This window comes from Adiantum capillus-veneris, chromosome 16 (assembly GCF_014529385.1).
Source record: "Adiantum capillus-veneris isolate H3 chromosome 16, ASM1452938v2, whole genome shotgun sequence".
NCBI lineage: Eukaryota > Viridiplantae > Streptophyta > Polypodiopsida > Polypodiales > Pteridaceae > Adiantum > Adiantum capillus-veneris.
The window spans coordinates 56,134,513-56,161,327 of NC_140946.1; the positions used below are offsets into that span (position 1 = coordinate 56,134,513).

Below are 26,815 nucleotides of genomic sequence, written 5' to 3' on the forward strand. Positions count from 1 at the left end.
ACCATGCAAAATTTGACCACATCGTCTAATGCGGCTCTCACAAAGATGATGCTCCTGTAGCATAAGAATATCAATCTCACCACCCACAAGGCATCGTTGAGGCTCTTGATGCAACTGACCCCTCTAACACTGAAACTGAGCCCCGCTAATCCCTGCACATTCCATGAGACGATCCTCATGGAGTTAGTGAGAAAAAACAGATCTGCAGTAGCAGCCAACCTCGCTATCTTTGAGGCCGGTTTGGATGGGGAGTAATCCGCATCCGAGCAACCTGTAGACAAACACATCTGAAGTGACTGTCCCACCCAGGCCCAGGTCGAGCGTGCAGTCCGTAGGGCTACATCCTCTGTCCAAGAATCCTCATGTACAAATACATAGCCACAGGGGGGCTTTGAGTGTGAGCAAACAAGTGCACCACAAAGTGTCTACAACCTGCTGCATCCGGTGGCGTCACACTAAACTTGGCTAAAGGCCAAAGTGTCTGTACTAGATTCGTCACCCCAGATCCCCTGTGTGGTGAGAGAACTCAATAGCGTGGACCTTGAGCTAGTCAAGAATTGTGTGTAAGGTCCACTCTGTATGATCCCTGTTGCACAACGGAAAGGAGAAACCTACCGCTGTATCTAGAGCATCATTGCCCTGGGTCTGCTAGAAAGTGGGCATGAACTTGAAAGCAAACTTCCTCCAGGTTGGGAGAAGAGTCACCAAGGAAGCGTGTGAAGCTGTAGTCGAAGAAGTCCCATCGTCTCCTAAGGTCAAAGCTGGTCAAACCCCGAGGGACTGTTGCAAAAGGAGAGGTCTGAACCAGAAGTGGCGTCCTCAGGTGGGGCCGTCCCTCTCGAGCCATGCGACTCGAAGCGAAAGCACTACCAAGAGATAGTCTTGGTGTGGATGTGTGTCCAGTCCCCTGCGTCTGAGGAGTGTGGGATGGGTCGGGTGATGAGGCTGAGGGCCCCACCGGGGAGCGAGAGGTGGGGGTGGGGGAGGAGGAGGAGGAACGGAGGAGTCTGAAGGTAAAGGAGGGGAGACGGTGGAGGTGGTGGAGCTGCGGTGGAGGGGGCCTCCTCAAGGGGCTCCTGCTGGAGGGGGTCAAAACGGTTCCCTGTCGGCACCCAATGTTGCTGAGCTGCAGGAGGTCGGCCACAAGGGGGGGGCAATGTGGCGAGCCTGTCCCTATATCGACGATGGCCGGGCACCTGCTGCCAACCGTCATCTGTCGAGGTACCAGCCTGTGTGTCCTGGGTACCTGTTTGTTGGGCATGCTCAGCCTTGGGAGGCTGTGCATGCATTGTGGGTCGAGATCTCCTACGAGGACAGACCTTCGCTAAGTGGCCCATGTGCCTGCAAATGAAGCAAGAGGAGGGGGAGCTGAGGTGCAGGGGGCCTCCCTAGGGGGCTCCTGCTGGAGGGGGTCAAATGAGTGCCCTGTTAGAACCCAATGCTGCTGAGCTGCAGGAGGTCGGCCATGAGGGGGGGCAGTGTGGCGAGCCCGTCCCTGTCAAAGGCGGCCGGGCACCTGATGCCAACCGTTAGCTGTGTGATCGTTGGCCTCTGTCAAGGTACCAACTTGTGTGTCCTGGGTACCTGTCTGTTGGGCATGCTCAGCCTTGGGAGGTTGCGCATGCGTTGTGGGTCGAGATCTCATGTGGGGATAGACCTTCGCTAAGTGGCCCATCTGCCTACAAATGAAGCACTGGTTTGGGAGTCCCGAATAGTCCACCCTTTGGTGTAACCATCCCCCACTCACCCTAGGTAGAAGGACCACCTTCGGGAGAGTATGGGTTTCATGAACCAGAACGCGTATTGAAGGCACCCCCGGCAGCCTTGGCTGCAAACGAAGCTGCCCTGCGTAGGGTCTCCAAGACTGTCCCCATCTCGAAACCAATCCTGGAAAGAAGCGGTAAGTACTCCCTCCGCAGGCAAGGGAAGCAAACTGAAATAGGCAAGTCTGCCTCCTTGACCAGAACATCCGATGCTAGTTCAAAACCATGGCGCCATTGTCGGAAATGAGCTTTGACCGCTCAGATGGCCAACGGGCTCATCGAGATGACCTTGGTAGCCATCTCGAGAGTCTCAAACTCTATCTGATAGTTATTAGTATCCTCACTGAGATGCTAGATGTCTATGATCTTCCCTACCTCTGCTAAAAGCGGGCCTGCAGTAGGTAGCGTACCTCTCCGCGACTAGGACGACTGCCAATAATCTTGCGGATGACAGAGGTGGCCTGAAGGCGCTCCACCTCTCCTGTGAGGCTCGCTTGCTCTACTGGCGACAAAGCAAGTCGGATGGTGGGCTCGGCGGGGTCGGACGAGGGGGCTTCATCTGAGTCCCTCTGAGGCAGAGCATGAGTTTCCGTCTGTGTCTGCTACTACAAGTGAGGGCGGAAGAGGAGAAGGCGTTCTCTTGCTAGACCAACCACGCCAAGCAAAACTGCTGAGATGTTGACGAAGCCCGACAAGCAAAACCTGGGGGGGGGGGGGGGGGGGGGGGGGGGTGCGATGCGGGAGAGGGATGGGGTAGCCGGGGGAGGGCGCGACTGCGGCCAGCAAACTGGGCAGCGGGGGGGGGGGAGGCAGCGAGCAGTGAATGGGGAGGATAGTGAGGAGGCGAGGCGGGGAGGAAGGGAGTGCGCAGGAGGGGCTGAGGGCGATGGCGATGGCGAAAGCAGGGCAGGGAGGCAGCGCGAGCAGCAGCAGCAGCGAGCTCTTTCGCGCTCTGTTATTTTTAGTTGATGGCAAGAGGTTTTTTATGGTTTTCCTCACTCGTCTCTTGGAAGCTAAGTGCTAGTACTATTTGAATCTCGATACTTTGGTTAGTGGAAGTCATAAGTTAATCTGATAATGACTTTTTGTGTCATGTCATATTATTCATATACATGTATCATATAGTTCATATCATACCTCATGTGTAGAGGGACCTTTAGTCCGCACCTTGTCAAGCTCAAATTTTGAGGCTTTGATTCTTTTCCCAGTGCTTTGTGTATGCACTTCTAGGAATCAAGCCACTGCGATGTGTGCGTTGTTTATCTTTGGACTGAGTGTTGAATGTTGGACAGAGAGAGTTTCATAGTGCTGTCAAATATCTTATGAGTAAGCAATATTTCATGGTGGGTGATGACAACGTCTTTGCTTTTCTGTCAAGTAAGAGTTTGACATTGCTCAGTTGATTATCAAATGTTTCAAAAGTAGCCATTATCTCATGGAATGTATATTAAGCAAGCATATATGGTGTTTTCTAAAAGACTTTTACCATGTATAGCCATTGCTGTGCTGTGTGAGGGAGCATATTTGCTTTGGAATGCACAGTAATCAAGTGTCTGTTGTTTCGCAAATGACTTACATCATGTGTAAGACTTACTGTGCTGTGTGAGGGAGCATATATTGCTATGAAGTGCACACTAATTAAGCAATTATGTTGTTTTCTGCAAGTCTTTTTTCGCTAGGCTGTGTTTCAAAAGTAAAAATCGCATGCCTCATAGATGACAATCATGGATGCTGGTGTGTGAGCGAGCGTATATTGCTACCTAGTTCTAACCCCACTATTGGGGCACTGATGACCGGCTAGGGAAGTTGGAAAGACCCAATCATACTTCAATCGGACTCATCCCAATCGGACTCGGATGAGTCCGGTAGTATGGTTCCCAATCGGACGGGTCTGGAAAAAACTTTGATTGTATGCATGATGGACCTGATATTGTCTTGTGGATGATTAGCATGATAGCACATAGTAGCCATGTGGCATGAATATCGAGATTCTGGGGTTGAGAAAATGGTTTCTAACAATAAACTACTCTCTTGGCAGGCACAGAAGTTCACAGGAGTTCAGGACACCCTTGCATTGAATCACATTGAACAGATCCAATCAGCAGAGAGTCCAGAGGAAGCAGCAAGAATCGGAAGAACCTTAGCCAAACAGCGACCGGACTTGGTATTCATTCTTCACTCAACGAAGAAAATATGGTGTGTTTCATTTTGAGTATTTGAGCCTCAGGGAAAAATTGTAGGTGCGCTCTGATTGGGAGGGAGTTAAACTTGAGGTGATGTACACGGGCCTCAGAGCCAAGTTCTCAAAGTATGTAGCTTTGAGGTCCTTGCTGCTCTCTACTTCTGGATCCATACTTGCTGAGAGCTCCCCGCATGATCTGTTTTGGGGGGCAGGTCGGGATGGCGAAGGTCTTAATCACTTGGGACGTTTGCTTATGCGGCTTCGGGTGGAGTTTTCGAAAGAAGATAATGAGAGCACACAATGCACAGCAGATTTGTCTAGAACCGATACTTCAGCTTAAACGAACTTTGATTTTTTTCTCATCGATAGTTTACCCCACATGAATGACAAAGTGTCCAGGGGCAGATTGTGATTAATGCAGTGGACATGCCAATCCACATAGTTTCGTGAAAGGTTACCAAGGTATTGTCATGTTTCTCACATTCACACTAAGCAAATGTATGACAATTAATATTCAAACATTTGGCAGAAGATCATTGAAATTGGTTGAAGAAGAAGTTTCTGATTGTAAATCTGATTAGTGTTAATCAACATTTTTTATTTATGAAGTCGATGTTCGTAATTAAAGCTTCATTGTCAAAAACTCAAAATTTCCATTGCTGATTGCTTCCACCAAGGATACCTCTGTTGTTTGATTGGAGGGGAGAACCGCCACTAGACCAAAAGCATGGAAACTCTACACGCAAACAAGCATCCTTTTCATTCTTTCCAAATCACTACCAAGTCGTTTTGGCATGTTTCCCAAGTTAGAAAACTTTGCATTTGACAACCAGCATGCTAAGTTGAAGGGTAGACATATGGAGGCCCAATGTAGTCTAGGGTCCTAGACTATTAAATGATCTATGAAATTGTCAGGAGCGCCTTATCACATCGAGGTCGATGTGGTTCAACGTGGGGGCCAAAAGCTGCCTGTTCTCGCTGACGTTTCTTTGTCTTGAGAAGACTCTCATGAACTTGGACGATAGATGGGAGTCCATGAGCATTCAAGAGGTGTATTCAATGTGATTATGCAGCTAGACGTCTGTTAGGATCTGTTCTATCTAGTAATATCAGAGGTGCATGAAAGAAACAGAGGTATTTGCATCTCCGCTCTGCGTGTGGGCTTCTTGCTGCCTCAGCTGTTTCTCACCACTTTTATTCGGCCCTGTTTACCCTATGGTTTTGCTGTCTTAGGTTTGATCACCTTTTTTTTTTGCCTACCATGGTTCCTTGCTTTTGTTGGCCCCTAGTTTCTACTTCCTTTTTTCAGTCTCTCTCTCTCTCTCTCTCTCCCCCCCGCCGCCCCCCTCCCAAAATCCAAACGAGCCACATAAACCGCATTCAATAGGTAGATGATAACGAAATGCACTTAAAGATTGAGATCTTAAAGACAGCACATTGAAATAATCTAAGCCCAGTTTTGGAGTGGATCCAGAATACTGTGCACAACCACGTGATGGAGACATCGGGACAACTCCAAGAAGGGTTCATACCTAGTACATTTGCCATTTGTGGTTTTCTTTTGGCATAGGGCTTCATCGATAGAGATCCAATCAACACCAAGTTCGAACCCTCTCTAGAAAAACACCCTTGGTTGAAAGAGAGAGGGTGCATAAACACAAGCTTTAGTATGTAAAGCTCGACAAACTATTACATTTGTTCTGAATGACACTTGAAGCTAGCAGTAACCTATGGAACTTGGTCGAGCTGGCACTTGATCGAGCTCCGAGAGTGCAATGGATGTATTATGCTGGTAACCAAGCTGTTTCTGTTGCTGTGGCATTTGTGTGTTTACCTTACATCAAGGGAAGGCAAGTGGGCGCCTTGTTGCGGTCGCCTTGCCTGAGGTGTGGTGACAAGTGGCACGCACAACCAAGCTGCTTGTTGCGGATTAGCCAAACAAACGCACGAGAGCGGCAGTGGGAGGGGCCCTGAGAAGGGGCGGGGGAGTAGGTGAGGGCGGGGGTGCAGCTAAGGGGGAAGGGGGGAGGGAATCTTTCATATTAGTTGATTTTATTTTCGTTCTCTTGTTGTTGCACTATAAGGTATGTAAAGAGTTCCCTTAGAGTCCATCACCTAATGTGTATCATGGCTATGCTTAAAAGTGTTGCCATACTCAATGTACACCAACGCTCTCGCCAATATTGCTTGTGTAGCCTTCTTCGCTACACACACACACACACACACACACACACACACACACACTATGCATCAATCTTTTCTCGGGCAAGTCTTCAACTCTTCTTACTAGAAGAGTTGTGTGCATTGCTTAATTTGAGCTGAAAAATACATCATCACATAAAGCACAAACGCTAGACCAAGTGAAAGGAGAAAGAGCCGAGCTCCAAACTTGCATCGTGCAAGTACATTAGCACACTAAAATGGCGGAACAATTGGCGGCCAGTGATGGTAATGCATCCTCCTCAACCTCCGAGCTGGTTAATCACTCAATATGGTTAATCATTTCAATTTGATCTTATATGTTCTATTTTTGTAGTTTAAATTCCATTTGAAGGCTTCACTTTTCAACCTAATTTTGAAAGTGTAAGTTATTTTTTGGGTAGTAGGCCTTTGAAGTAAGCAGATTTTCATGACGTGTTTTATCTTCGCTGACCTAAACAAACTCATTGTTTAGAAGCAAATTGACTCAACTCTAAGTACAATTTTCTCCCTTAACTAAAACATCGTCTCTGTTGTCTGGCAGCAACACAAAATTAACCTAAATTGTTTTGCCACCCTATAATTAGGGACAAACAGCATGAGCAAACCATAAGGGATAATTGACACAATAATTACTAGATCTCTATCAACAAAAAATTCTTCTTTGGCATAGACCACTAAGAAGGACAATTATAAACTTATAAGTATGTCTTTAAAAAAAAAAGAGACACGTCTTTAATCAAAACAGAGTATTGAAAGCTTGCCTGCCAAAAAGACAAGGGCTTTCAATATGGAGATAATAGAGACATGGATAATTGTCGTGTCCGCTCTATGCCTATATTCCATGCTTAAACAAGAATGCTAATGATTTTTTTGTTTGCATGATGGTTGCAAGTAAGGATTCCGACTTTTGTTATCTCTGGATTCAAAATCTATTCAATTTATCAATACAAAAGACGTCTACTGAGGCTACTTATCTATTTTATTTTTCAGATGTAGTTAAAATATCAAAAATCATTTCCATATGTACATATATTTATATCAAAATATATGCACCCATTTTTACTCATCTCTGTCAATTGTCACTTCAAGTTACACTATTTGGCTTATGCATGATGGAGATGATGGCTATCTTATGGGTGTTTACCATGAGGCTTTACCTTGCACTGTATACCTTGAGATGGAGGGGTCTTCTGATGCCCTAATCACATTAGGTCCTCGGTCTCCTTGCTAAGATTCTTCACCTTGCACTTCCCTCAAGGGGTGAATCTGGCTTATGCTATACTTATTGGTTTTTTGTTGGCCTTGTGGGATTATCCCCTTAACACTAGGGTTGTGTGAACATAAGCCACTTCAATGGCTATAAGTGACTTTTGTGTAAATTCTTATTCTCACCAACCATAGAGAACCTCACCAAAAGCTTTCACGGATTTGTGCTCAAGGCATGTAAGGAGTTGAAAAAAAATAAATAAAGAATTTCTCTAAAATTAGTATTTTTCAAGGGTCACCTTTGAAGCACAGCCAAACAAAACTTGCTAATTTTTTTTTATATGCCACCCCTTAAAAAACCTTCAAAGCACATTGAAACTTTTTTGAAAAATACTTGGACATGCATACAATAAGAATTTATGCATATACTATTTTTAGGAAAAGGATTGTGAACTCTCTCTATTCCTCAAAGACATGTATGCAGTCAATTTTAAAGCCAATTTAGTAGCTTTTACGATTTTTAGAACATCATTATTTTTCATTTTGCATTTTTTTGGGATAAATGATATTCTAAAATGTTCCTCTATGTGATAGGACCTCATTGATATCTTGTCTCCATGGTTTTATGAAAATTAGGTAGCTTAAAAGCAAATTTTATAGATTGACATGCCAAGCCACTATTGTGGCTCAAGCCAATTAAATGGCTCAGACACAAACCTAGTGTTAATTCAACTATCACTAAATTGGTGGGAGGTTCCCATTTTGCTTCCATTTTGGTAAGAATTGGGCTCTCTTTTTATCTCTGCTATAGGGGTTAATGCGCTCCACTCTCGTCGCAATGGATTGCAACACATTTTACCCCCATTTTTTTTGCACTACGAGTACAATACATGTTTAATACTCACCTTCTCTCCCTATGGTGGAGTGCTTACTTCACCCGAGGATGGTCTCTCACCTTGAATACCCCCGTCTGTTGAGAATATTGTTGCCTATTCTTCAACCCCACTTGTGGATTCCTTTGTTGACTTGCATGACCTTTTGCTACTACCGAGCCTGCTTGGGGTTTGACAACCTGCTCACAACATGTTGGCGCCACCTATAAAACTGGTGAGAGGTTCCTTTTTCCCTCACTTAGCCTTGCAATACTTTCTGAGTGAGTGATTGTGTGGGATGTTGTGCAGCTTTGCTATGGCGAAAGCATTCTGCTTGCTGAAAATACTGCCTCGTCATAAGTGTTTTCAAACTCACTGGGTATATTCTTTTACAATTGATGGCGACATGTTGTGGATTGCCTATTGTGGATTTTATTTCTAGATATTTTGTTATGATGACACTAGCAAATAGGCACTTTGATTGCTTTGAAATTTTTGCACTAAAATCTCTTGCCAATTTGAATTATACTCCTTCTAGGAGAAAGAACAACAAAAGACGGCAAAAGAAAATACCTTCAAAGAAATAAGCATTGTGACAAGTATGGGTACCAAAGTTGGACTTCAACAAAGCTACCCAACAAACACAAATAAAGCAACGGATGATTCCAATTAAGCTACTCGAGGCACAAGGATTTTATGAAGGTAACACTCAAATATGATTACCAAAAGTAGTAACTAACTTGGAACAATTCCGATCAACCGTGTAATACAAAGCTCTAACAAAGGCAAGTAGTCAAAACCAAGAGACAACAGAAGCCAATCACAACCAAGGAGGCTACAATCTCCAGATGGATACCTCGTCTTTTACTACAGAAGCAAGGATTTTACACAACGATAACCATTATATATGGATTTCAAAGTCTAGCTTCCATCAAGTCATCAAGCAAAAGGGGCAAATGCAAAAGACGGTCACAGAGAGACCACAAACAAGATGGGTTCCAAAATTACCATAGGAAACTCAATCATGGAGCACCCACAAACAGTTGCAATCGCTTCCCATAGTAGATAACGCAAAGGCTCCATCAACCCCTACTACAACCATGGGACTTGTTTTATGAAGCAGTATCGACATCGGGCAAACAAATCAAAAGGAGCTGTATGCCAACCTATTGAAAAAAATGGTGGCATCCCAAGACCAAAACAATGAAAGAGGCCTAAATCTGAAGAACCTATAGAATTGGGTTTCTGGCCTTAAACAAGTACGTCCAAGTTGCCATTAAAAATACATGACATAAGAGTAAGATTTGGGCAGCTAAGCCACTAAATGAGCGTGACGTTAGTCCCAAAGCTTTAAGTAATACTCTCTGTGGTCTAAGCGTCTTAGCTATTTTGGGTATTTCTCAAGTTGGAAGAATTGAACATATTTACGTTGTGTCGCTCATGCTTACGTAGGTGAGCATAAGAGTCAAAGTCTATGTATTTTATGTCTGATGAAGTGAAGGAGGAAATCCACAAGACACTCATGCACTGAACACAATGAGGTACGAGTGGAGAAGCTTCATCATCAAATTATTAGAAAAACAGCTGCAGGTCTCAACTTTCTTGTCAAGAAGCACTCTTATCTTCAAGGACAACAACATAGCTCCATTAACCAATGGCAAGTCAGAGAATGACATACAAAGACAACGGACAAGTAGTGACAAATTCAGTAAGAGAGCTATCAACAACAATCATAAGGAGCAAAGTTGATCAAATATTGTAGAGAACTCAGATTGCAGTGGAACCCGCATGCAAGATCCATCATAAAGTCAATGTCACAAAGAGGCTCACTTCAACAAAAGCTGGCAACACCACTAGCCAGCTCCATTGCCAAAAGTGACAAGAAAAGATGAATCTCCAACACACTGAAATATTGCCTCGATAATCGAAGTTAGACACACGCATCAACCAAAACACAATAGATATGAATCACTCAAAGAAGGAAAAACGTCATCAATGACAAAGCACTTTCAAAGCTAACTACTAACGTTAAAGACAAAGCTGAAGACAACCCTAACGACAAGATTACACATGGTTGCGTCAAGGGACCACACACACTAGGAAGAGAGGAATCTTGGCGGATTCACTAAACGAGCACCCACCTAGCCAGACACCACATTTTTAATGAAATTGTACTCTACTATATTTTCAAGCTAGTGTAGTTACACTGTGTGTAAATCTTGATTCCACAGAGCAGATCTTTTCTCTGAGTTGTAATTCTGTCAGGACATCTATAAAGGCCCATGTGAGCCGGTCTTCACTGGCCATTTAAAAATCCATATATGTATAAAATACAATAACTTTAATGTGAAAAGAAGTCTTATCTTTTGGAGGAGAAAGAGCTCTGTTGTACGTAGGCTCAAGCCTCTAAGCAGCTACAACTTGTCATCAACATATCTAATGATAGGACAATCAAATTTCAAATTTGAAACTTGCATTGTGTTCCTTTTTCTTTCCTCTTTCATTCAAGTTTAAGCATTGCAAAGTTCGTTGTGGTTTGTGACTACGTATTTAGACGTTTTAACCATAGTAGAGTGTTATTTGACCTTATGTGACTTATTTTTTGACGTTTTGACCATAGCAGAGTGTTATTAGACCCTAGGGCGCCCTGTTCGGACCGTTCTATTGAAGTTTTGGTGACTTTGGTCATGATGGATCATGATCCATGTGCCTTGCCAGAATGCGACGAGACTTGGTAGAAATTTTCCCTTAGTATTAATATAGCTTTCTTTAATGTTTTGTGACGATTCGAGTCCGTTTAGTCGACAAAATGACGTGATGACCGAGACATTGAGAAAGGACATAGACGGTTTTTTTGATCATTGAGTGGTGATTTACTTATTGAGTTGATGCATTTGCTTATTAGGTTCACTTATCAAGGACTAACAACCTCAAAGAGTCTCGTGTCCCATCTGAGTCACTTCCGTGAGTATTGATATATTATGTTAGTGCTAGATAGCTATGCGACAGACGTCCGTCGTAACGACCTGCTAACATGTGGGCTTAAATTTTTACACCTCTTCTTATTCACATGCAAGCTAAGAAACACTTGCTCATGTTTTTGAAGTCTTTTTGAAGTGACTTAGATCGGGTACAAAGACTATTTGAGGATGTCAATCTCAAGAAATAAACCTACGGAACGAAGCCATCTCTAGCACTAGCAAATCTATCACTCTCAAACCACAACAGAATTGACAATGTTTACACTTTAAATTAAAGAGCAGTAGACAAGGAATACAATGCAATAAATGGAATTAAATTTGGACTACCAAAGCTCAAGAAAAATGGGTTACAAAGCGCGTGAGAGTAGTCGCTCTCAGTCGTATGCTCCAAAACTCAAAAACTTTGATAATGATAATGTTTCCTATCCCACTTGCAAAAATTGAGCTTTATACTTAGAGCTTTCTTGGCTAGTGGCCAGCTTTACAAGGCTCACACTCAATTTCAAACTTTACAACTTAGATGTTACATAAACTGGTGCAGAGATCATTTAGCTTAAATTAGAGTCTCTCATATAGCTAAATTTTAGGGCACATGATGAAGGGGTTGACTAGGAGAGTGCACGTCTGGTCCATCTACCAACATTACCCTCTTCCTAGTCTTTGCACGCCCTCATGCAGGCTATGTCTTTGTCTTTGTCTTGGTCTTTGTTGTTGGCAACAACATCTGATCTTCAAGTTGATTTGTTGAATTCTTTAGTAGTCAAAAGATCTTTATTTAAAGTCTTTGTGAGGCATCTAAATTTTTTTGCTCGGACCTCAATCTCTACTTGTACTTCCAAATCCTTGAAAGGATTGTTCCCTAAAGTGATTTGATAGGCGATATGATGGGCAGAAAGATCCTTCTTCATGGGGTCGAAGATGGTAGAATCCATCTCGAAGAAACCTGTCATGAACGCTTTCTCAAATGTTTGTAGATATTGCGAGGGCATAAAAATGACTCAAATGTACAATCCCATGATGACGTTGTGATTTGGTATCTTTGTTTCCATATTCTAGCATAAACCTTTTGTGCCCTCTAGAAATACCTGCATGGGTGCTCCGCCATCTTGATGTCCTTGAATGATGTGATGCATGTGACTATCATTTTGGAGATCTTGACCAGCATCTGACAAGTAAAGTCCGGGACATCACGAATTTGTATAACCACCGCGTGTAATGTATGGACCATGTAGTATTTGGATGGTGGGAAATTTTTGGCCGGCTTTGATATTACAGGGTAGTTGAGTACCCACAACCTTTTGCTTTGACAATTGTAGTAGTTGTCCACAAGATCGCCTTCTAATAATGGGATAGAATGTGGGGTGGAGCTGAGATGCTGCGGTGCATTTTTGTAGATGGTCTCATCATGTGGCCACTTGTCAAACCATCTCTTTTGCCATAGGGGTTGATTCTCTAAAATTGCCAGTACCTGGTCCACTGTCAAAGGTACATCTTTATAATCCCCCTTCGGTTTGGCTCAAGAGTGGGCAATAATTTCCTCTTCCACAGGATAGCCCCTTGTTTCATGAGCGGTAAGGCAATCATGTCATGATCGAAAGTCTGTACGACTTCATCTGGCTTGATCATTAAGAGGGCCAATGATTCTAGTACCTTTAGCTCGTATTGCATGTACTCCCAGTGAGAAGGATCTTGTACTTTGTAGATCCACTTCTTGATTTCCTCTTTGGCATCCGGTGTCTCTTTTGTGGCTTAAAAATCATGGATCCCTCCCTCAGTAGATGTGCTTGGCAGATCTACTGGGGGTAGATCTGTCCTTGTGAACTCTGATTTTGTTGTATGTGTTGGTTGAGCTCGTGCAACTGCTGGGACTTGGATGGCACTGATTGCCATATCTTTCTTTTGTATCTCCAAAGCATATTCCACCTTTTGAGAAACTAACTCTATCTATTCCTTGGCATGTTGTTCCTTTAGCTACACGATTTCTTGATCTTTCTGGGCTTGGATAGCCCTATGTCTTGCGATCAAGATTTTTCTATCATACTTCTCTTGTGCAAGCTCCTCTTTGACTGCTTTCAATTATTCTAGAAATGCCACTGGAGTTGATGATGTTGAAGCTGGGGTAGGTGTGTCTTGCATTACTAAAAGCTGTGATAATGTGTTTTTGACTACACTGTATGATTCTCCAAGATTTGTATTCTTTTGCTATCCCGCCTCCAGCTTTTCTTCAAGGACCTGACTCTCTACATGTATTTGGCTATTTGCTGCAATGTGTTCTTATAGGATCTGGTAGAGGCTTGCTTTCTCCCTCTTTTCTTCCTTTAAATCCTCTTTGAGCTTAATTTGGCCATCTTGTAGCTCTTCCACTTGCTGGTGGAGCCTTTGATTAACTTCTCTTAGTGTCTGAGCTTTAGCTTTGGCATCTTGGACATCTAGCTCGCATCCAACTCTTGTAGGATGGTGATGGCTCTCTGATGCTGGAATTGCAATTTGATGTGCTCTAAGTGTGCATCCATGTCAAAATCTTGAAAGAGCCTTGCACCATCTTTGATTACAGCTCTTGAGCGTGGAGATACTGACCCTCTTTCGGATGTGATGCGTTGTTGAGAGGTGCCCGCTTCCGGCTCTTTCTTTTTAGGTACTCCCTTTGCTTCTCTTGATCTTGCTCATTGGAGCCTACTCCATCCTTTCAGTTTCTTTGTCCTTTTGTTCTTCTTGTTGCTTCTTAGACTCTTGCTACTCTAGAGGAATTTGCTATTGAGTGGCTTCTTTTTCTTGGAATTCCTCCTTCTCTTTGTCTTGAAGACCTTGTTGTTGCATATCTATTGGTTTTTGAGTAGTTTTTTGCTTCGTAGATTCATCTTTGGTTTCTTCAGCAGGAGAAGGGGTGGTTGTCTTGGGAGAGAGGGGTGGATCTGTTTCCGTGTGGATCTCTAGGGGTTCCACACTTGTCTCCTCCCTTGGCGGCTCTCAATATTTTTCTCTTTTCCCTTGAGGGAATCATCAGAGGATTCAAGGGTCATCGGTCTTCTATTTTTTTGAATCCTCTTGGAATATTTGTTCAACTTTCCTCTTTAGAACATTGTGGATGTGTTGCCGCATAGAGCCAACAAGTTCCACCGTATCCGCAGCCGTCCTCCTCTTGTATTGCTTGATTTTCTCAAGCCTTTCACCTTTTCTTTGCTTAAGGGGCTTATCCAAGTCATCCTCCTCCTCATCATCTACATTTGCACTCTGTGCCTCTACCTTCTTCTTTTCCTCAACCACTTTTTTCCTTTGTTCCTCTTTGAGTCTCTGGGCCTCTTCCATTGACCTTTGAGACTGGGAGATAGGGATTTGATCTTTCATCTCTATTGACCGTCCGCGCTTGAACCACACTAGAGATACGGTGATATCCTCCTCTTCATTCTCGTCCTCTTCGTCGTCAATTTTGGTGAACTCAGATGGCGTATCTCTCTTTTGGGTTTTATTTGTCCTTTGAGTTTTATGTCTATTTCTATCTCCTCATTGTCTGCTGCTATCTTCTTAGATCCTTGTCCTCTTGTGTTTCTTGAGCCAAGTGCCGATGAAGGGCCTCCTACCGCCCGGACCGTATGCTTAGATTTGTGCAGTAGGTCGATTTAAGATTTGACGGCTGGCAACATTTGGTCTATCATTATGAGGGCTTGGTAGGCTATCGTGGTTAGCACTGGCCCTGCATTCATATATGTCTTGTTTCTTTCATTGTTCTTGAGGTTTGCTTCGACCAGATTTTCAAGTATGTAGATGCCCAAATATCAGCAGACTACCCTTTGCTTAGAAAGCCCCATTGCCATGACAACCACAAAGTGCAGGTGGGGTTCTATATATCTTGGCGGTTTTTGTACTTTGAGGTGCAATGGCAGCTCTGTCTCTGATTACACTAGGTCTTTATAAGTGAAGTTGTGCCCTTGCTACTTGACGAATGCTTTGTCGTTGTGAATAGATTTTGTCTTTAACAACAGGTTATGGTTTCCAATAGGTAGGTGGAGGGCCTTATTGATAAGATTAGGTGAATGGCCTCATTGATAAGATCTATCTTATCTTCACCACTGATCCATATATATCTGTCAGTATAGCCTTGCCATTGTACTAGATAGAGCTCATCAGCCCGCGGGCTCTCTGGAAATCTGTGCCCCATGGTGGAAGTCTGAAAAAGGTGTCCATCTGCAAGCACCTAGATCCCTTGAGAACTTCTTGTTGTTGATGCAGAGTCCATAGCTCCTTGGGAAATATGGTCGTCTTGACCTTTGTTCCATGAGCCGCTTGAAATCTTCCAAAAAAAATGCTGGTTGGAATCTTGACGAGCTCCTCTTCTGAAATGTGAGCCTTCTTGTTGGATAAGATTTCCACCACTTGGTAGGGGGGAGCTCCCACTACTTTTTTGGTCTTTTGCAAGGTATTCTGGCATCAGAAAATCATTCAATTAGCGTTAGAAGTTGACCAAAAAGTTATCGAGAAAGTAAAAAAAAAAGCAAATTTGATCATAAAATGAGAAATGAGCATAACTTGATCAAAACTAGTCCAAACTTGACCAAACTTCACAAGTGCAACTAGAACAACTACAAGCTCTAGGTCATATGGTTACATATCAAATTTGGCTCAAGGGGCCATGGATCACGATCCATGTTGGAACACATATGGGAATTGTAGTGATACATCTGATAAAGCATGCTTTGGGGATGCTATGGTTCACTTCTTTTTGAATTTGGATAACTCGTTGAGAATTTAAGCCACTTTTTGGAATTTTGTCAGACTGAAAGAACTCTAGCAATTTTAATAGGGTTTTGAAATTAAAATGACTTGAAACTCTAGGGTTAGGCTATTCTTGGCATTTGGGACTTGATGGCATGAATTAAGTCAGGAAAGCTCACAGGTGATCATGGATGGTGATCCATGTTCTGCATCCTTTTTGGGTGAAACTTGGGGTACCTGTTCCTATAGCATATCCTAACACACTGGTGAAGATATTTTTAAATTTAGATAATTTTTTCTCAATTTTATCCCATTTCCCAAGTTATGGCCCAATTTGGTCCCACTTCGCCATATTTGGTTTTGGTTGGCATTTTTGATTTTTGATGGTGATCAATTTGTTTGTCATTTTTCCATTTTGATGATTTGGGGTTAAAGAAGTGTCCAATTCCCAATTGTCTGTGGATTTTTGGCCCAATCGGAGTCTCTTTGAGCCCTTTAGTCTCACTGGCAAGTTTGGTCCACTTTCCAAGCATTTTTTGGCATGCCTTAACACAAATTCACTACTTCTCTAGACTTTTCACTTTGAAACAAAACACAATTATAATTACTAACAGTGTGAAAATGCTGAACTTTGACAAATGAAGCAATTTATGTGACAAAAAACGGAAGTTTTGCCATCATGCACAATCATTAACTCTTACAAACACTTTACAACCAATTTCTGACAAATTTGCATTTGGGTTTCATGGATCACGATCCATGTTCTAAACCCAAATTGGAAAAAAATTTTGGGGTAGCTTCTAGGCATGTTTCCTAAGCTATTGGTTCACATTTTTTTGGATTTGGGTCAATCTTTCCATTTGTGGATCAAAACGACCATTTGGTGACTAAAATCCTAATTTTACTTAGTTTTTGGTGGTTCCATTGTACATTTTACACCAAATTTGCAAGGCACACTCCCCAAGGCATGTACAAACTGAATGGACCAATTTTCTTTTTGTTTTAACATGCTGGGGGTCATGGATCGCGATCCATGTTTTGCTACAATTTTTATATGTGATTGCAACAATGTAGAGGCACTTTCTCCAGTATCATTCTGCACCGCTTACGTTTGCAAATTGAGGTGAAGGGTCATGGATTGCGATCCATGTTCCAACACATTCCCAAACTGTAATGGCATGGCATGATTCTGCTAGAAATTTAGAGCATTCTTATGGAATTGTTTCTGAACTTGTACTTTGTTAGCCCTCCCAAAAGTGTTATGTCAATTCCCAGAAATTCCTTCTCAAATTTGATTGATTCTATTGTTGTGCATATTTGACCATACACAACTGTTCATGCACTAATAAGGATCATACCTAACAAATCCTATGGGGTATGGGTGTCCGGTGTGGCTGTAGCAAGTAAAAATCCAATGGGGAGCTCTTAAGTCAAAAGCTCTCTCTCTCTCTCTCTCTCTCTCTCTCTCTCTCTCTCTCTCTCTCTCTCTCTCTCTTTGTGACTATGACTAATTGCAAATGAGGTTTACGCTGCCCTATTTGATATATGTGCCTAGCTTGTCCCAAGTGCAATGTGCATTCTTACCTTACTTGCCCACATTTCTCATGTCATACCATTTGCGGCTCAGAAAACTCATCAATTGGACATCTGATCGTTAATTGCCCTTGATTTTACAGTTTTGGTCCGTGGTAAGTTGGCCCAAATTTCAACATGTGTCAAATCCTTCCATATTTGACATGCTCAAAGCTCTTGCTTTGTAGGTTTGGCGTTTGCTTTCAGACCTTGAATCTAAACTTTTTGGCTTTGTTTAGTAATTTTTGATCTTTATTAGGTTAAAAAGGATTTTTCAAATTGAAAATGATTATGAACATCTGTATCATAGCTATCTGGCACTGACATAATGTCAATACTCAGTGAAGTGACATGGATGGGGCACGGAAACTCTTTGAGGTTGTCAATTTCAAGAAGTGAACCTTAGCAAAACATACCAACTCAACAAGAAAACCAACACTCAATGATTAGGGAAATCTGCCTATCTCCTTTCTTACCACATCATCACGCCATTTCGGCACTCGAACGGACTCAAAATGCAACGAAACTTTAGGAGGAGGTTTAAGATACCTAGGGGCATTATCCTACCAAGTTTAGTTGCAATTTTGACAAGGTACCAAAATCACGATCCATTATGAGAAAGGTCCTGAAAACTGCAACATATCAATTTAGAAAGGTTGCTCTATGGTCTAGGAACACTTTCATATGGTCAAAACGACTAAAAATAGTGATATAAGCACTCAAATCTGCAATCAAGACTCATAGACGCATAGTCGCGAACCACAACAAAACTGACAATGCTTACACTTTAATGAAAGAGCAAAGATAGAGGAACACAATGCAAGTTTTGAAATTGAAAACGGATTACCTAATCGTTAGAAAAGTTGATTACAAGTTGGAGCAGCTTCGTAGCTTGAGCGTACGTACAATAGAGATCTTTCTCTTTTAAAGATAAACCTTCTTTCACATTAAAGTTATTGACCTTTATACCTAGGGCTTTCTAAATGGCCAATGACCAGTTCACATGGACTTCTACAAATTTCATGACGGAATTAGAACTCAGAGAATTGACCTGCTACTCTAGAATCAAGATTTACACAGAGTATCACTACACTAGATCGGAAAACTAATAGAGTACAAATGTGGTGTTCGGCGACGTATCCGGCCAGGTGGGCGTTCGTTTGATCAGTCTGCTAACATTCCCCCCATCCTAGCTTGTATCGTCCCTTGACATAACCATGTGCAGTCTTGTCATTAGGGTTGTCTTGAGCTTTGTCTTCAAGGTTGGTGTTTAGATTCGGAAGAGCTTTGTCGTTGATGACGCCCCCCCTTCCTTGAGTGATTCATATCTGCTGTGTTCTTGTTGATGCATGTGTTTTTTCTTCAATTGTCGAGGCAATTTCGCATCGTTTTGCTCATTCTTCTTTTTGCTGCCACTTTTGGCCGTGAAGATTTCTTTTGATGTTGCGTGCCTTTGTTGGAACTGAGCTTCGTGGGCTGTTGACTTTATGATGGATTTGGTTTCAAGTTCCACTGCAATGTGAGTTGTGTGCAATAGGTTGCCAACATTGAAGCACTATGTGAGCTACTTCTGATTGTTACTGATGACTCTCTTATAGAATTTCTCATTGCTTGTCGTTGTAGGCCATTCTTTGACTCTCCATTGCTTGTTGAAGTTGTTTCATTGTCCTTCAATGTAAGATTTTCTTGATAAGTATCTTAGGATCTGTAGCTCTTGCTCCAAGCTATTGTCGATTGATTTGGGTAGCCACTTTCTTACTGGTGATGTAGAAGTAATATATACAAGAAGATGATGACGGAGGGTTTCTAAATTAGGGTCTGAAAACCTGGATGACCAAAGGGAAAAAACCCAGTGTGCCTTTGGTATACGCTCTTATTGGAGTTGAGCATTTGGACTTGAAGTACCTGTCATGCAAGTTGAGTGCATGGGAGAAACAAAGGAATAGTGCCTAATGCAAGTGCCAATTATGGGACACCCTATATGCATATGAGAAATTTGTCAAACAAAAGCATGCACTGTGAAAGAAGGATTGTTGGGTGCTTCAAGGAACAAATGTAGCACATGTGACATCAAAGGACGTCGCAATAACTTCCACATTTCCAAGAAGGGTTTTTGTTGTAGAAGCTTATCCACTCATACCTCATTGTCCTTAGTGCGTGAGTGTATTTTGGACATCCTCCTTCACTTCACTACACATAATTTACATAGACTTTGACTCTTATGCTCATCTATACCAGCATGAACAACACAACATAATTATGCTCAACTCTTCCAGCTTGAGCAATACCTAGAATAACTAAGATGCGTAGACCACATAGAATATGACATGAAGGTTTGGGACTAACGCCTCGCTCATTTAGTTGCTATGCCATGTATGTTTAATGGCGACTTGGACTTACTTGTTCAAGGTTTTTTTCCATAAGTTCTGAAAATTTAGGTCTCTACCATTGTGTTGGTCTTTTGATGCCACCATTTTGTTGTGTAGGTTGGCATATTTTGGCTCCTCTTGACTTACTTGTCATATGTTGACACTGCTTTGTGAAAAAATTCCTTCAGCTCTTGTAGGGACTGATGTATCCTTTGTGTTATTTCCCATGAGAAGCGATTGTCAATAGGTGTGGGTTTTTTGTGATTGTGTTTCCACTAGCGATTTTTGGAACCCACCTTGTCTTCGGTCCTTGTATGACCATCTTTGGCATTTGCTCTTCTGCTTTGGCTTGATGGAGACTAGGCTTCGATATCCATATCTGATTGTTTCCATTGTGAAAGCCTTGATTTTGTAGTTGGAAACGAGGTATCCATTTAGAGATTGACGGACCCTCACTTGTGATTGGCTTTTGTTGGCTCTTGGTTGTCCTCGCTTGCCTTTGGATGGAAGCTTGTGTTGCCTGATTTCTCTTGGTTGTTCTAGATCGAGCTACAATTTTAGGTAACCATATTTGAGTGTTACCTTCACAAAATCATTGTGCTTCAAGTAGCTTGATTGGAATCATCCGCTGCTATACTTGTCTTTGATGGATAGCTTGGTTGAAGTTTGACTTTGGTACCCATACTTGTCGAGTGGCTTGCTTGGAAGGTCTTTTGTTCTGCCTTTTGTGGTTTTTCTTTCTCCTATTTGAGTTGTTTGTCTCCCATTGATAGCTCGGCTTGCTCCTGTAGAACGTCTTTCTTGAGGTGAGTAGATCTATGCTATTACTTTAGGCTTTTTGGCCCAAACATTAGTGTTTCCTTGGAAGTATCCCTGAGCAGTGATTGACTCATTTGATGCGACCTGTCACAAATTGGTGATGTGGCACCAAGCCCCTAGACAAACACATTGCTGATGTGGCAGCAGATCCCGTCAAATGCGCCAATAAGCAAGCCGTACGGATCACCACAGATTCCGCTGATTGCTGACGTGGCATTCTCCGCAAAACGCGCTGAAGTGTTGATGTGGCATTTCGTACAAATTTTTGTAAATTGTGCAGGCTGATTTTTATGGCAGCTTTTGGGCAACTTGCTTTTGAGTTAAAAGATTTTGAGTTTAATGCTTTTGGGGCTCTGCTTTTGGCCATCCCTTGTACCTTTAAATAAGTGGGCAAGGCCTCACTTCTCAGAGCATCTGGACGCAGAGCTTGAGAGTGAGGACCTGCCCGCACTCTTGTACTTTGAACACAAATTAATACAAAAAGAAAAACCGAAAGGGGCAATAGTCTTTGGGACCAATACCTCTGGGCACGGAACTACGCCGGGCCGTGTAAATTTTGTAAACTGTTTTGAAGTGAATCTTTGCTGTGTCGGGGCAGAATCTTGACTTGGGGTGTCCAAGTCTATTACAGTGGTATCAGAGCACAAAAAAATTCTTCTTCTACGGAGGATCGAAACCTTTTTGCAGCACACACAAGTTTTGGAAAAGAATCTTTGTGTCCCGACCACGGACTTATCAGCCACTCCCACCATTCATACATTGCGCATCGGGCGTTCTCCCATCCTCATCGCTCTGTGCTACAGGGCATAAAGCCATAAATAATTTCAGATTACACATGGGTTCTTGTGAAGAATCTGACAGAGATGACACCTCTCGGTGGGAAGGCAAAGAAAAGTTGAAGACCCCGCGCGGGAATTGAAAAAAAGAATGAAGATTTGGGCAAATTTTTTGGACAAGTTTACCAAAACGGAGTACAAACATCACCTGCAGATTGGCATATGTGAACAAACTGATTAAGTACTCCAAGAACCCGAGATTGGCGAGACACCTGAAGAATTACCTGATTGATAAGATTTACTCGAGATGGCATGTAGCCATTGCTTCTCCTCTCAGGTACAGAGGAAATTCAAAAGGACAGACGAGTGCAGAAAAGAGGAACGTGTACACGGAGAAAGAGATGGACCATAACTCAAAGGACCACTAGAGGATAAATTTGAGAGTTACAAAACATCAACCGAGTGCAAAAGAAAGGAACGTTGAAACCAGATTTGGTACCACATTGCATGGGGCCCGACCTGAATCAAATGAACGAAAGTACAAAACTTTGTCGCTCTTGGGGCAAAATGAAAGATAAAGAAGCCCTCATTTTCTTTGATGGAGGAGCCATGTCCAACTTCTTTTCGCTTTAATTGGTGGCTGACTTGGAATTAGCTTGACAGGTTGAGGCCAGAGGCGGAGGCAGTTCTAACGGCACTCGGACGGGATGTTGCCATTACATCGATCATTGGCAAACTTTGTTTGCAATGTTAGGGGTGTTTAGGGCATAAGGACTTCTATGTAATGCCCTTGGGAGGTTGTGAATTCCTACTAAGAATCCCTTGGTACCACAAGAACAACACCGTGATTGACTATCGGGGTACGAAAGTAACTTTTGACAAATGCAGGGCGAGACAGATAGTACTTGATGAAATTCAATTTCTTTACTCAATTTTTCTTGAAGTATTTATTGTCACAGAAGCAACTTTTGGAAAAGCAAATGCGATGGGCTAATATCTTGTCACAGTTTCACTTCTAGATTGTCCATGTGCAGGGACAAAAGAACTTGGTGGTAGATGCTTTGTCTCGGAAGCTGTTAGTCTTGGCTATTTCCGCGATTCACCGTAGAAGCTTTGAGGACATGGTCGATCAGTACGCCATAGATCCATATTTTTTTTGGTGTATTCACTCGAATACAAAATGGGGAGGTAGCAGTAGGATATTCCATACGGGATGGCTACTTGATGAAGAAAACAATGTTGTGCATTACACAACCATTGAGGGAAAAGGTTCTAATTGAATGCCACTGTCCACCTTTTACGGGCCACCGTGGCATTGACACCACCTTGAAAGGTGTGGAGTGTTATTTCTTTTGGCCGAGACTCAAGAAGGACGAGGATGATTTTGTACGCAGTTGCTTGGTATGCCAGAAGGTCGAGTTTGATAAGCATAAGGCCAAAACACCCATCGAGCCCTTGAGTTGAACAACAGTTTGACGTCGCCTTCTTTGGAGCGTGGTTCTTAGAACATTCCAGGGAGCGAAAGACGACATCTTACTTGAAAAGAATGATGAATATGCAAGAGCTGTCATCATGCCTTGGCATCACTTAAAAATGACTTAGAAAGATACATTGGATGACTATTGCCAGAGATTTTGGGATACTTGTCGAAGATTCTTTTTGGAAGACTAGATCGATCAATTTTGCTATGATTTGCTAAAGAGATTCAAGACTATGCTTTAAAACAGAAGTCTGACTCCATGGGGCATGACTAAGCAACGATTTGGAAAGCATGCCGCCGGCTCATTGACTTATTGGAGGGGCAAAATAGTGAAATTTGATTCATAGGCTTGTATTGATGTGATAAACATGTGAACATGCTCAGTTGACCAAAAAGATGCAAAAATTTGGCAATTGTGATTATTTACATCTGCCCCATTTTCAACTTTTTTGACCAAGTTAGCATACCACTCGTTTTACCATGTTCTTAATAAACCCACAAACCAAATTTGGTAAGATTTGGATCATTGGATTGAAAATTGTGACCAAATTTGCAAAGTGAGTTTGTGAAAAAAAACAGATGACCATTTGATCAAAACTAGTCCAAACTTGATGAAACTTGTCTAGAGACCTTAAGTTGAAGTGCTTAATAGATCTGTGTCAAGATTGGGACAAAAAACTTGCAAAAAAATAGCCAGAGTAAATAATTGCAATTATTTACATCTGCTTCAAAAATTGACAATCTTGCATATTTGAGTATACCACAAGGTCAAGCATATCAAGTAGACCCCACAAATCAATTTTGGTGAAATTTGGATCATAAAAGTGAGACTTAAACCACATTCTTGAAACCAGAGACTGCAGACACGAAACAGTTGACAAAGTTGAACAGATTTTGTCCAAACTTGTTGAAACTTGTCCAAGGACCTAGACAGGTTGTACACTTGGCAAATCAAGCCAAAAAGTGCAAAAAGCTGACAACAGTAAATAATCGTGATTATATACTACTGGTACACAGAGCCACCCATTTTGATTTTTGAGCTTGCACAGTGTTTTTTTTGAGCTTGCACAGTGTTAGACAGCATAATACAAAGCCAGCGGGAAAGTTTGGGTTCAATCGGATCCAAATTGGTACATGTTCACTCAGTTTCCAAGTTGCAGATTAGTACTTTGATTTTTGCCAAAGTTGAGTTTGAAAATCTCAAATGCTGATTGAATTAGCTCAATTTGAAGTGATACACATAGACCAATCACAATAGTTAGCAAAAACTATACTGTCTTTATAGGATAATAACTAAATTGATCAAATTTGTAGAGGAATCAGGTTGCAGACGATTAGCCGTAGCTCAGACAGAAAGTGCAATCCAATCAAGTGGAAGAAATTGACAACAAGTCAATCCAAAGGTAAGTACTCTATCCAGGGCTTCATAAGTCTTTATGAACCTTAGATCTGGTCGTGTACTAGGAAATCAAGGCATACTTGAAGAAACCTCCAGTAGAGTATCCACTCAAGGAAGCATGAATCAAGGCAATTTCTTGCACACTATCCCTGAAGAAGTCTCAGACACTTTTTCTCATTCGACATCCGAAATGTCTTCCTATTCGACTCACTCGGAAATCGGAACGACAATGCACTATAAGCATATACTCTCTTTTTATAAGACTAATTGCCATGGAGCTCAGGTTTACTCGGATCTTAACGAAGAGTATGCCATTCGGATTGATGACCATGGTATTGAGTTTGAAGAAGAGATTAGGGCAAACAAGGAAAAATGTACATGGATCAAAACGAAACTCAATACTTACAAGTCGAAGACCCTGACGTAATAGACAAATGGAGTTTAGAAGTGAACACCATAATTCCAGATATGGCTGCAAAAGAAGGACCACCAACTTTAGAATTCGAGGGATACGATAAAGTTGATTTAAAGCCCTTGAAACGGCTTAGTACTGATAATCTTAGGATCGGAGTCTATTGTTGGGAGGATAGAAATGTCAAGGATCTCCTGTGGACTTCGCATGCCGAATCAGGACAACTGACGGCCATGAAGATCATCTATATCTTCAAGATCAAGGATAAGGGATCAGTAGACCTACCAACCTACCTGTTTAGGGATTGTTATAACAACAACTTTGCTTATGATGACTCCTGAGGAGGTAGAAAAAACCAAATACCAAGGGTATTCCATAAGGAATTGGATATTGGGACAAGGACCAGAAACAATTCCAAGAGATGAACACCGTGAGAGATCATCTGAGAGTAATGTTAAGAAACCAAAAACCACCTCATCACAAAGAAAACTGGGTGACACTAAGGCGAGTCCAGGGCTACATGGTCAATATTTCCAACAGTTTAGTTTGAAGGACTCGGAACAAGACCAACTACCTAGAGACCGAGAGTTGAACCAAATAGACGCGTCGGACCAGTTGATTTTAAAAAATGGGTCAGAAAATACAGTGGATCAGGGAATCCATATGACCACTTAGCAAGCTTTAAGCAAGTGCTAAGAGCAGAACACATATTTGATTTCCATACTCAATTCAAGGGGTTTGGAATGACATTAGAAGGAAAAGCATTGACATGGTTCCAAAACATTCCACCAAGGTCAATCATGGACTTGAACACATTAGCTCAAGGATTTGTAGCTGCTTGTTCCAAAACAGGGATCAAACACAATACTATAGCTCAAATCTACAACTTTAAACAGAAAAAAGGTGAGTCTATTAGGGATTGTGCAACTTGAATGAAATAATACATTGCCAGATGCTCAGGGCTAGCGATACTCGCAGAAGAATGACTAGTATCATTGTTTCTAGAGGGGCTGCTAAACAAAGAACTTCATGCTATACTCTATAGCAAGAAGCATACAACCCTAGAAGAGTGTGTGTCAGATGCTATTGACTTAGGAGACAATTGTGATATTTTCAACAAAGAAGATGTCTCTAAGGATAACCAAAGTGAGAAAAAAACATCCACTAAGCCAGCACAAGTGGGGACAGCTGCTGCAGCACCACTTTCAGCCATAGAAGACATGCTCAAAAGAATGAACGACATGATGAATAACATGCAAAAAGCACCTATGAGAGGACCAGGACAAGGGACACCTCAACAGGGACAACCAATTAGACCACAGAAATGGTGTGCAATCGAGGGTAAATGGACCAACCATGAGACCAATGAGTGCTACTACCAACCAAAGTATGATGATAATGTTTAGTACATACCCATGAGTCCACAAGGACAACCCATGTACATATACTAGCCTAACATGGCACCAACCCAAAGACCACCGATGGGTATGGAAAGACCTCAATCCATGTTGGGTCAACAACCTCCGTATCTAGGACATAATGCATTGCCTGTAAAGCACATGCATTCAGAAGGATTCATAGATGAACAAGCACTAGTGCTTGTTACACCCTATGCTGAGCCTAGTCCATCTACAGTAATGGTAGAAGGAGATTGGTATAATTCACATCCACCACCAATGAAAGAACCTGTGACTTATGCTCCACCAGAGCTTGCACCAATATATTGTATGGATAATCAAGGTGTTAGACCTCCTATGGCAAGACCCATGATTAAGCCAAGAATAGGAAACTGTCATAGCTGTGGTGCATATGATCATTGGAAAAATGAATGCCCAGAGCCTGACAAAAACCTCAAGCCGATTGAAGCTTATTGCATACAATGCTGCAAAAAGGGAGGACACTTCCCAAAAGATTGTCCTAAAAATCCTTTAAACAAGGGGAAAACAATAGTAAATGTAGTCCAAGTGATACCTAGTAGCTCATCTGAGAGCGAACCGATTGTTCCAATCAAGGTAATCACTAGAGCCCAGGCTAAGAAAAAGAAACATAACTCCTTTGATGATTCAGAGAGC

The 26,815-nt window shown here is 42.1% G+C and overlaps 1 protein-coding gene across 1 annotated transcript in view; it reads left to right on the forward strand.

Moving 5' to 3' along the window:
* LOC147439080 (cytidine/deoxycytidylate deaminase family protein) overlaps nt 1–4,517 on the forward strand; it is a 62,683-nt gene extending 58,166 nt beyond the window's left edge. Inside the window, exons 9-10 of the mRNA XM_086485009.1 lie at nt 3,802–3,927; nt 4,004–4,517. Coding sequence (XP_086341135.1) covers nt 3,802–3,927; nt 4,004–4,285 — 408 coding nt within the window. The 3' untranslated portion in view covers nt 4,286–4,517. The remainder of the gene's footprint in view (nt 1–3,801; nt 3,928–4,003) is intronic.
* The last annotated feature ends 22,298 nt before the right edge of the window (nt 4,518–26,815 follow it).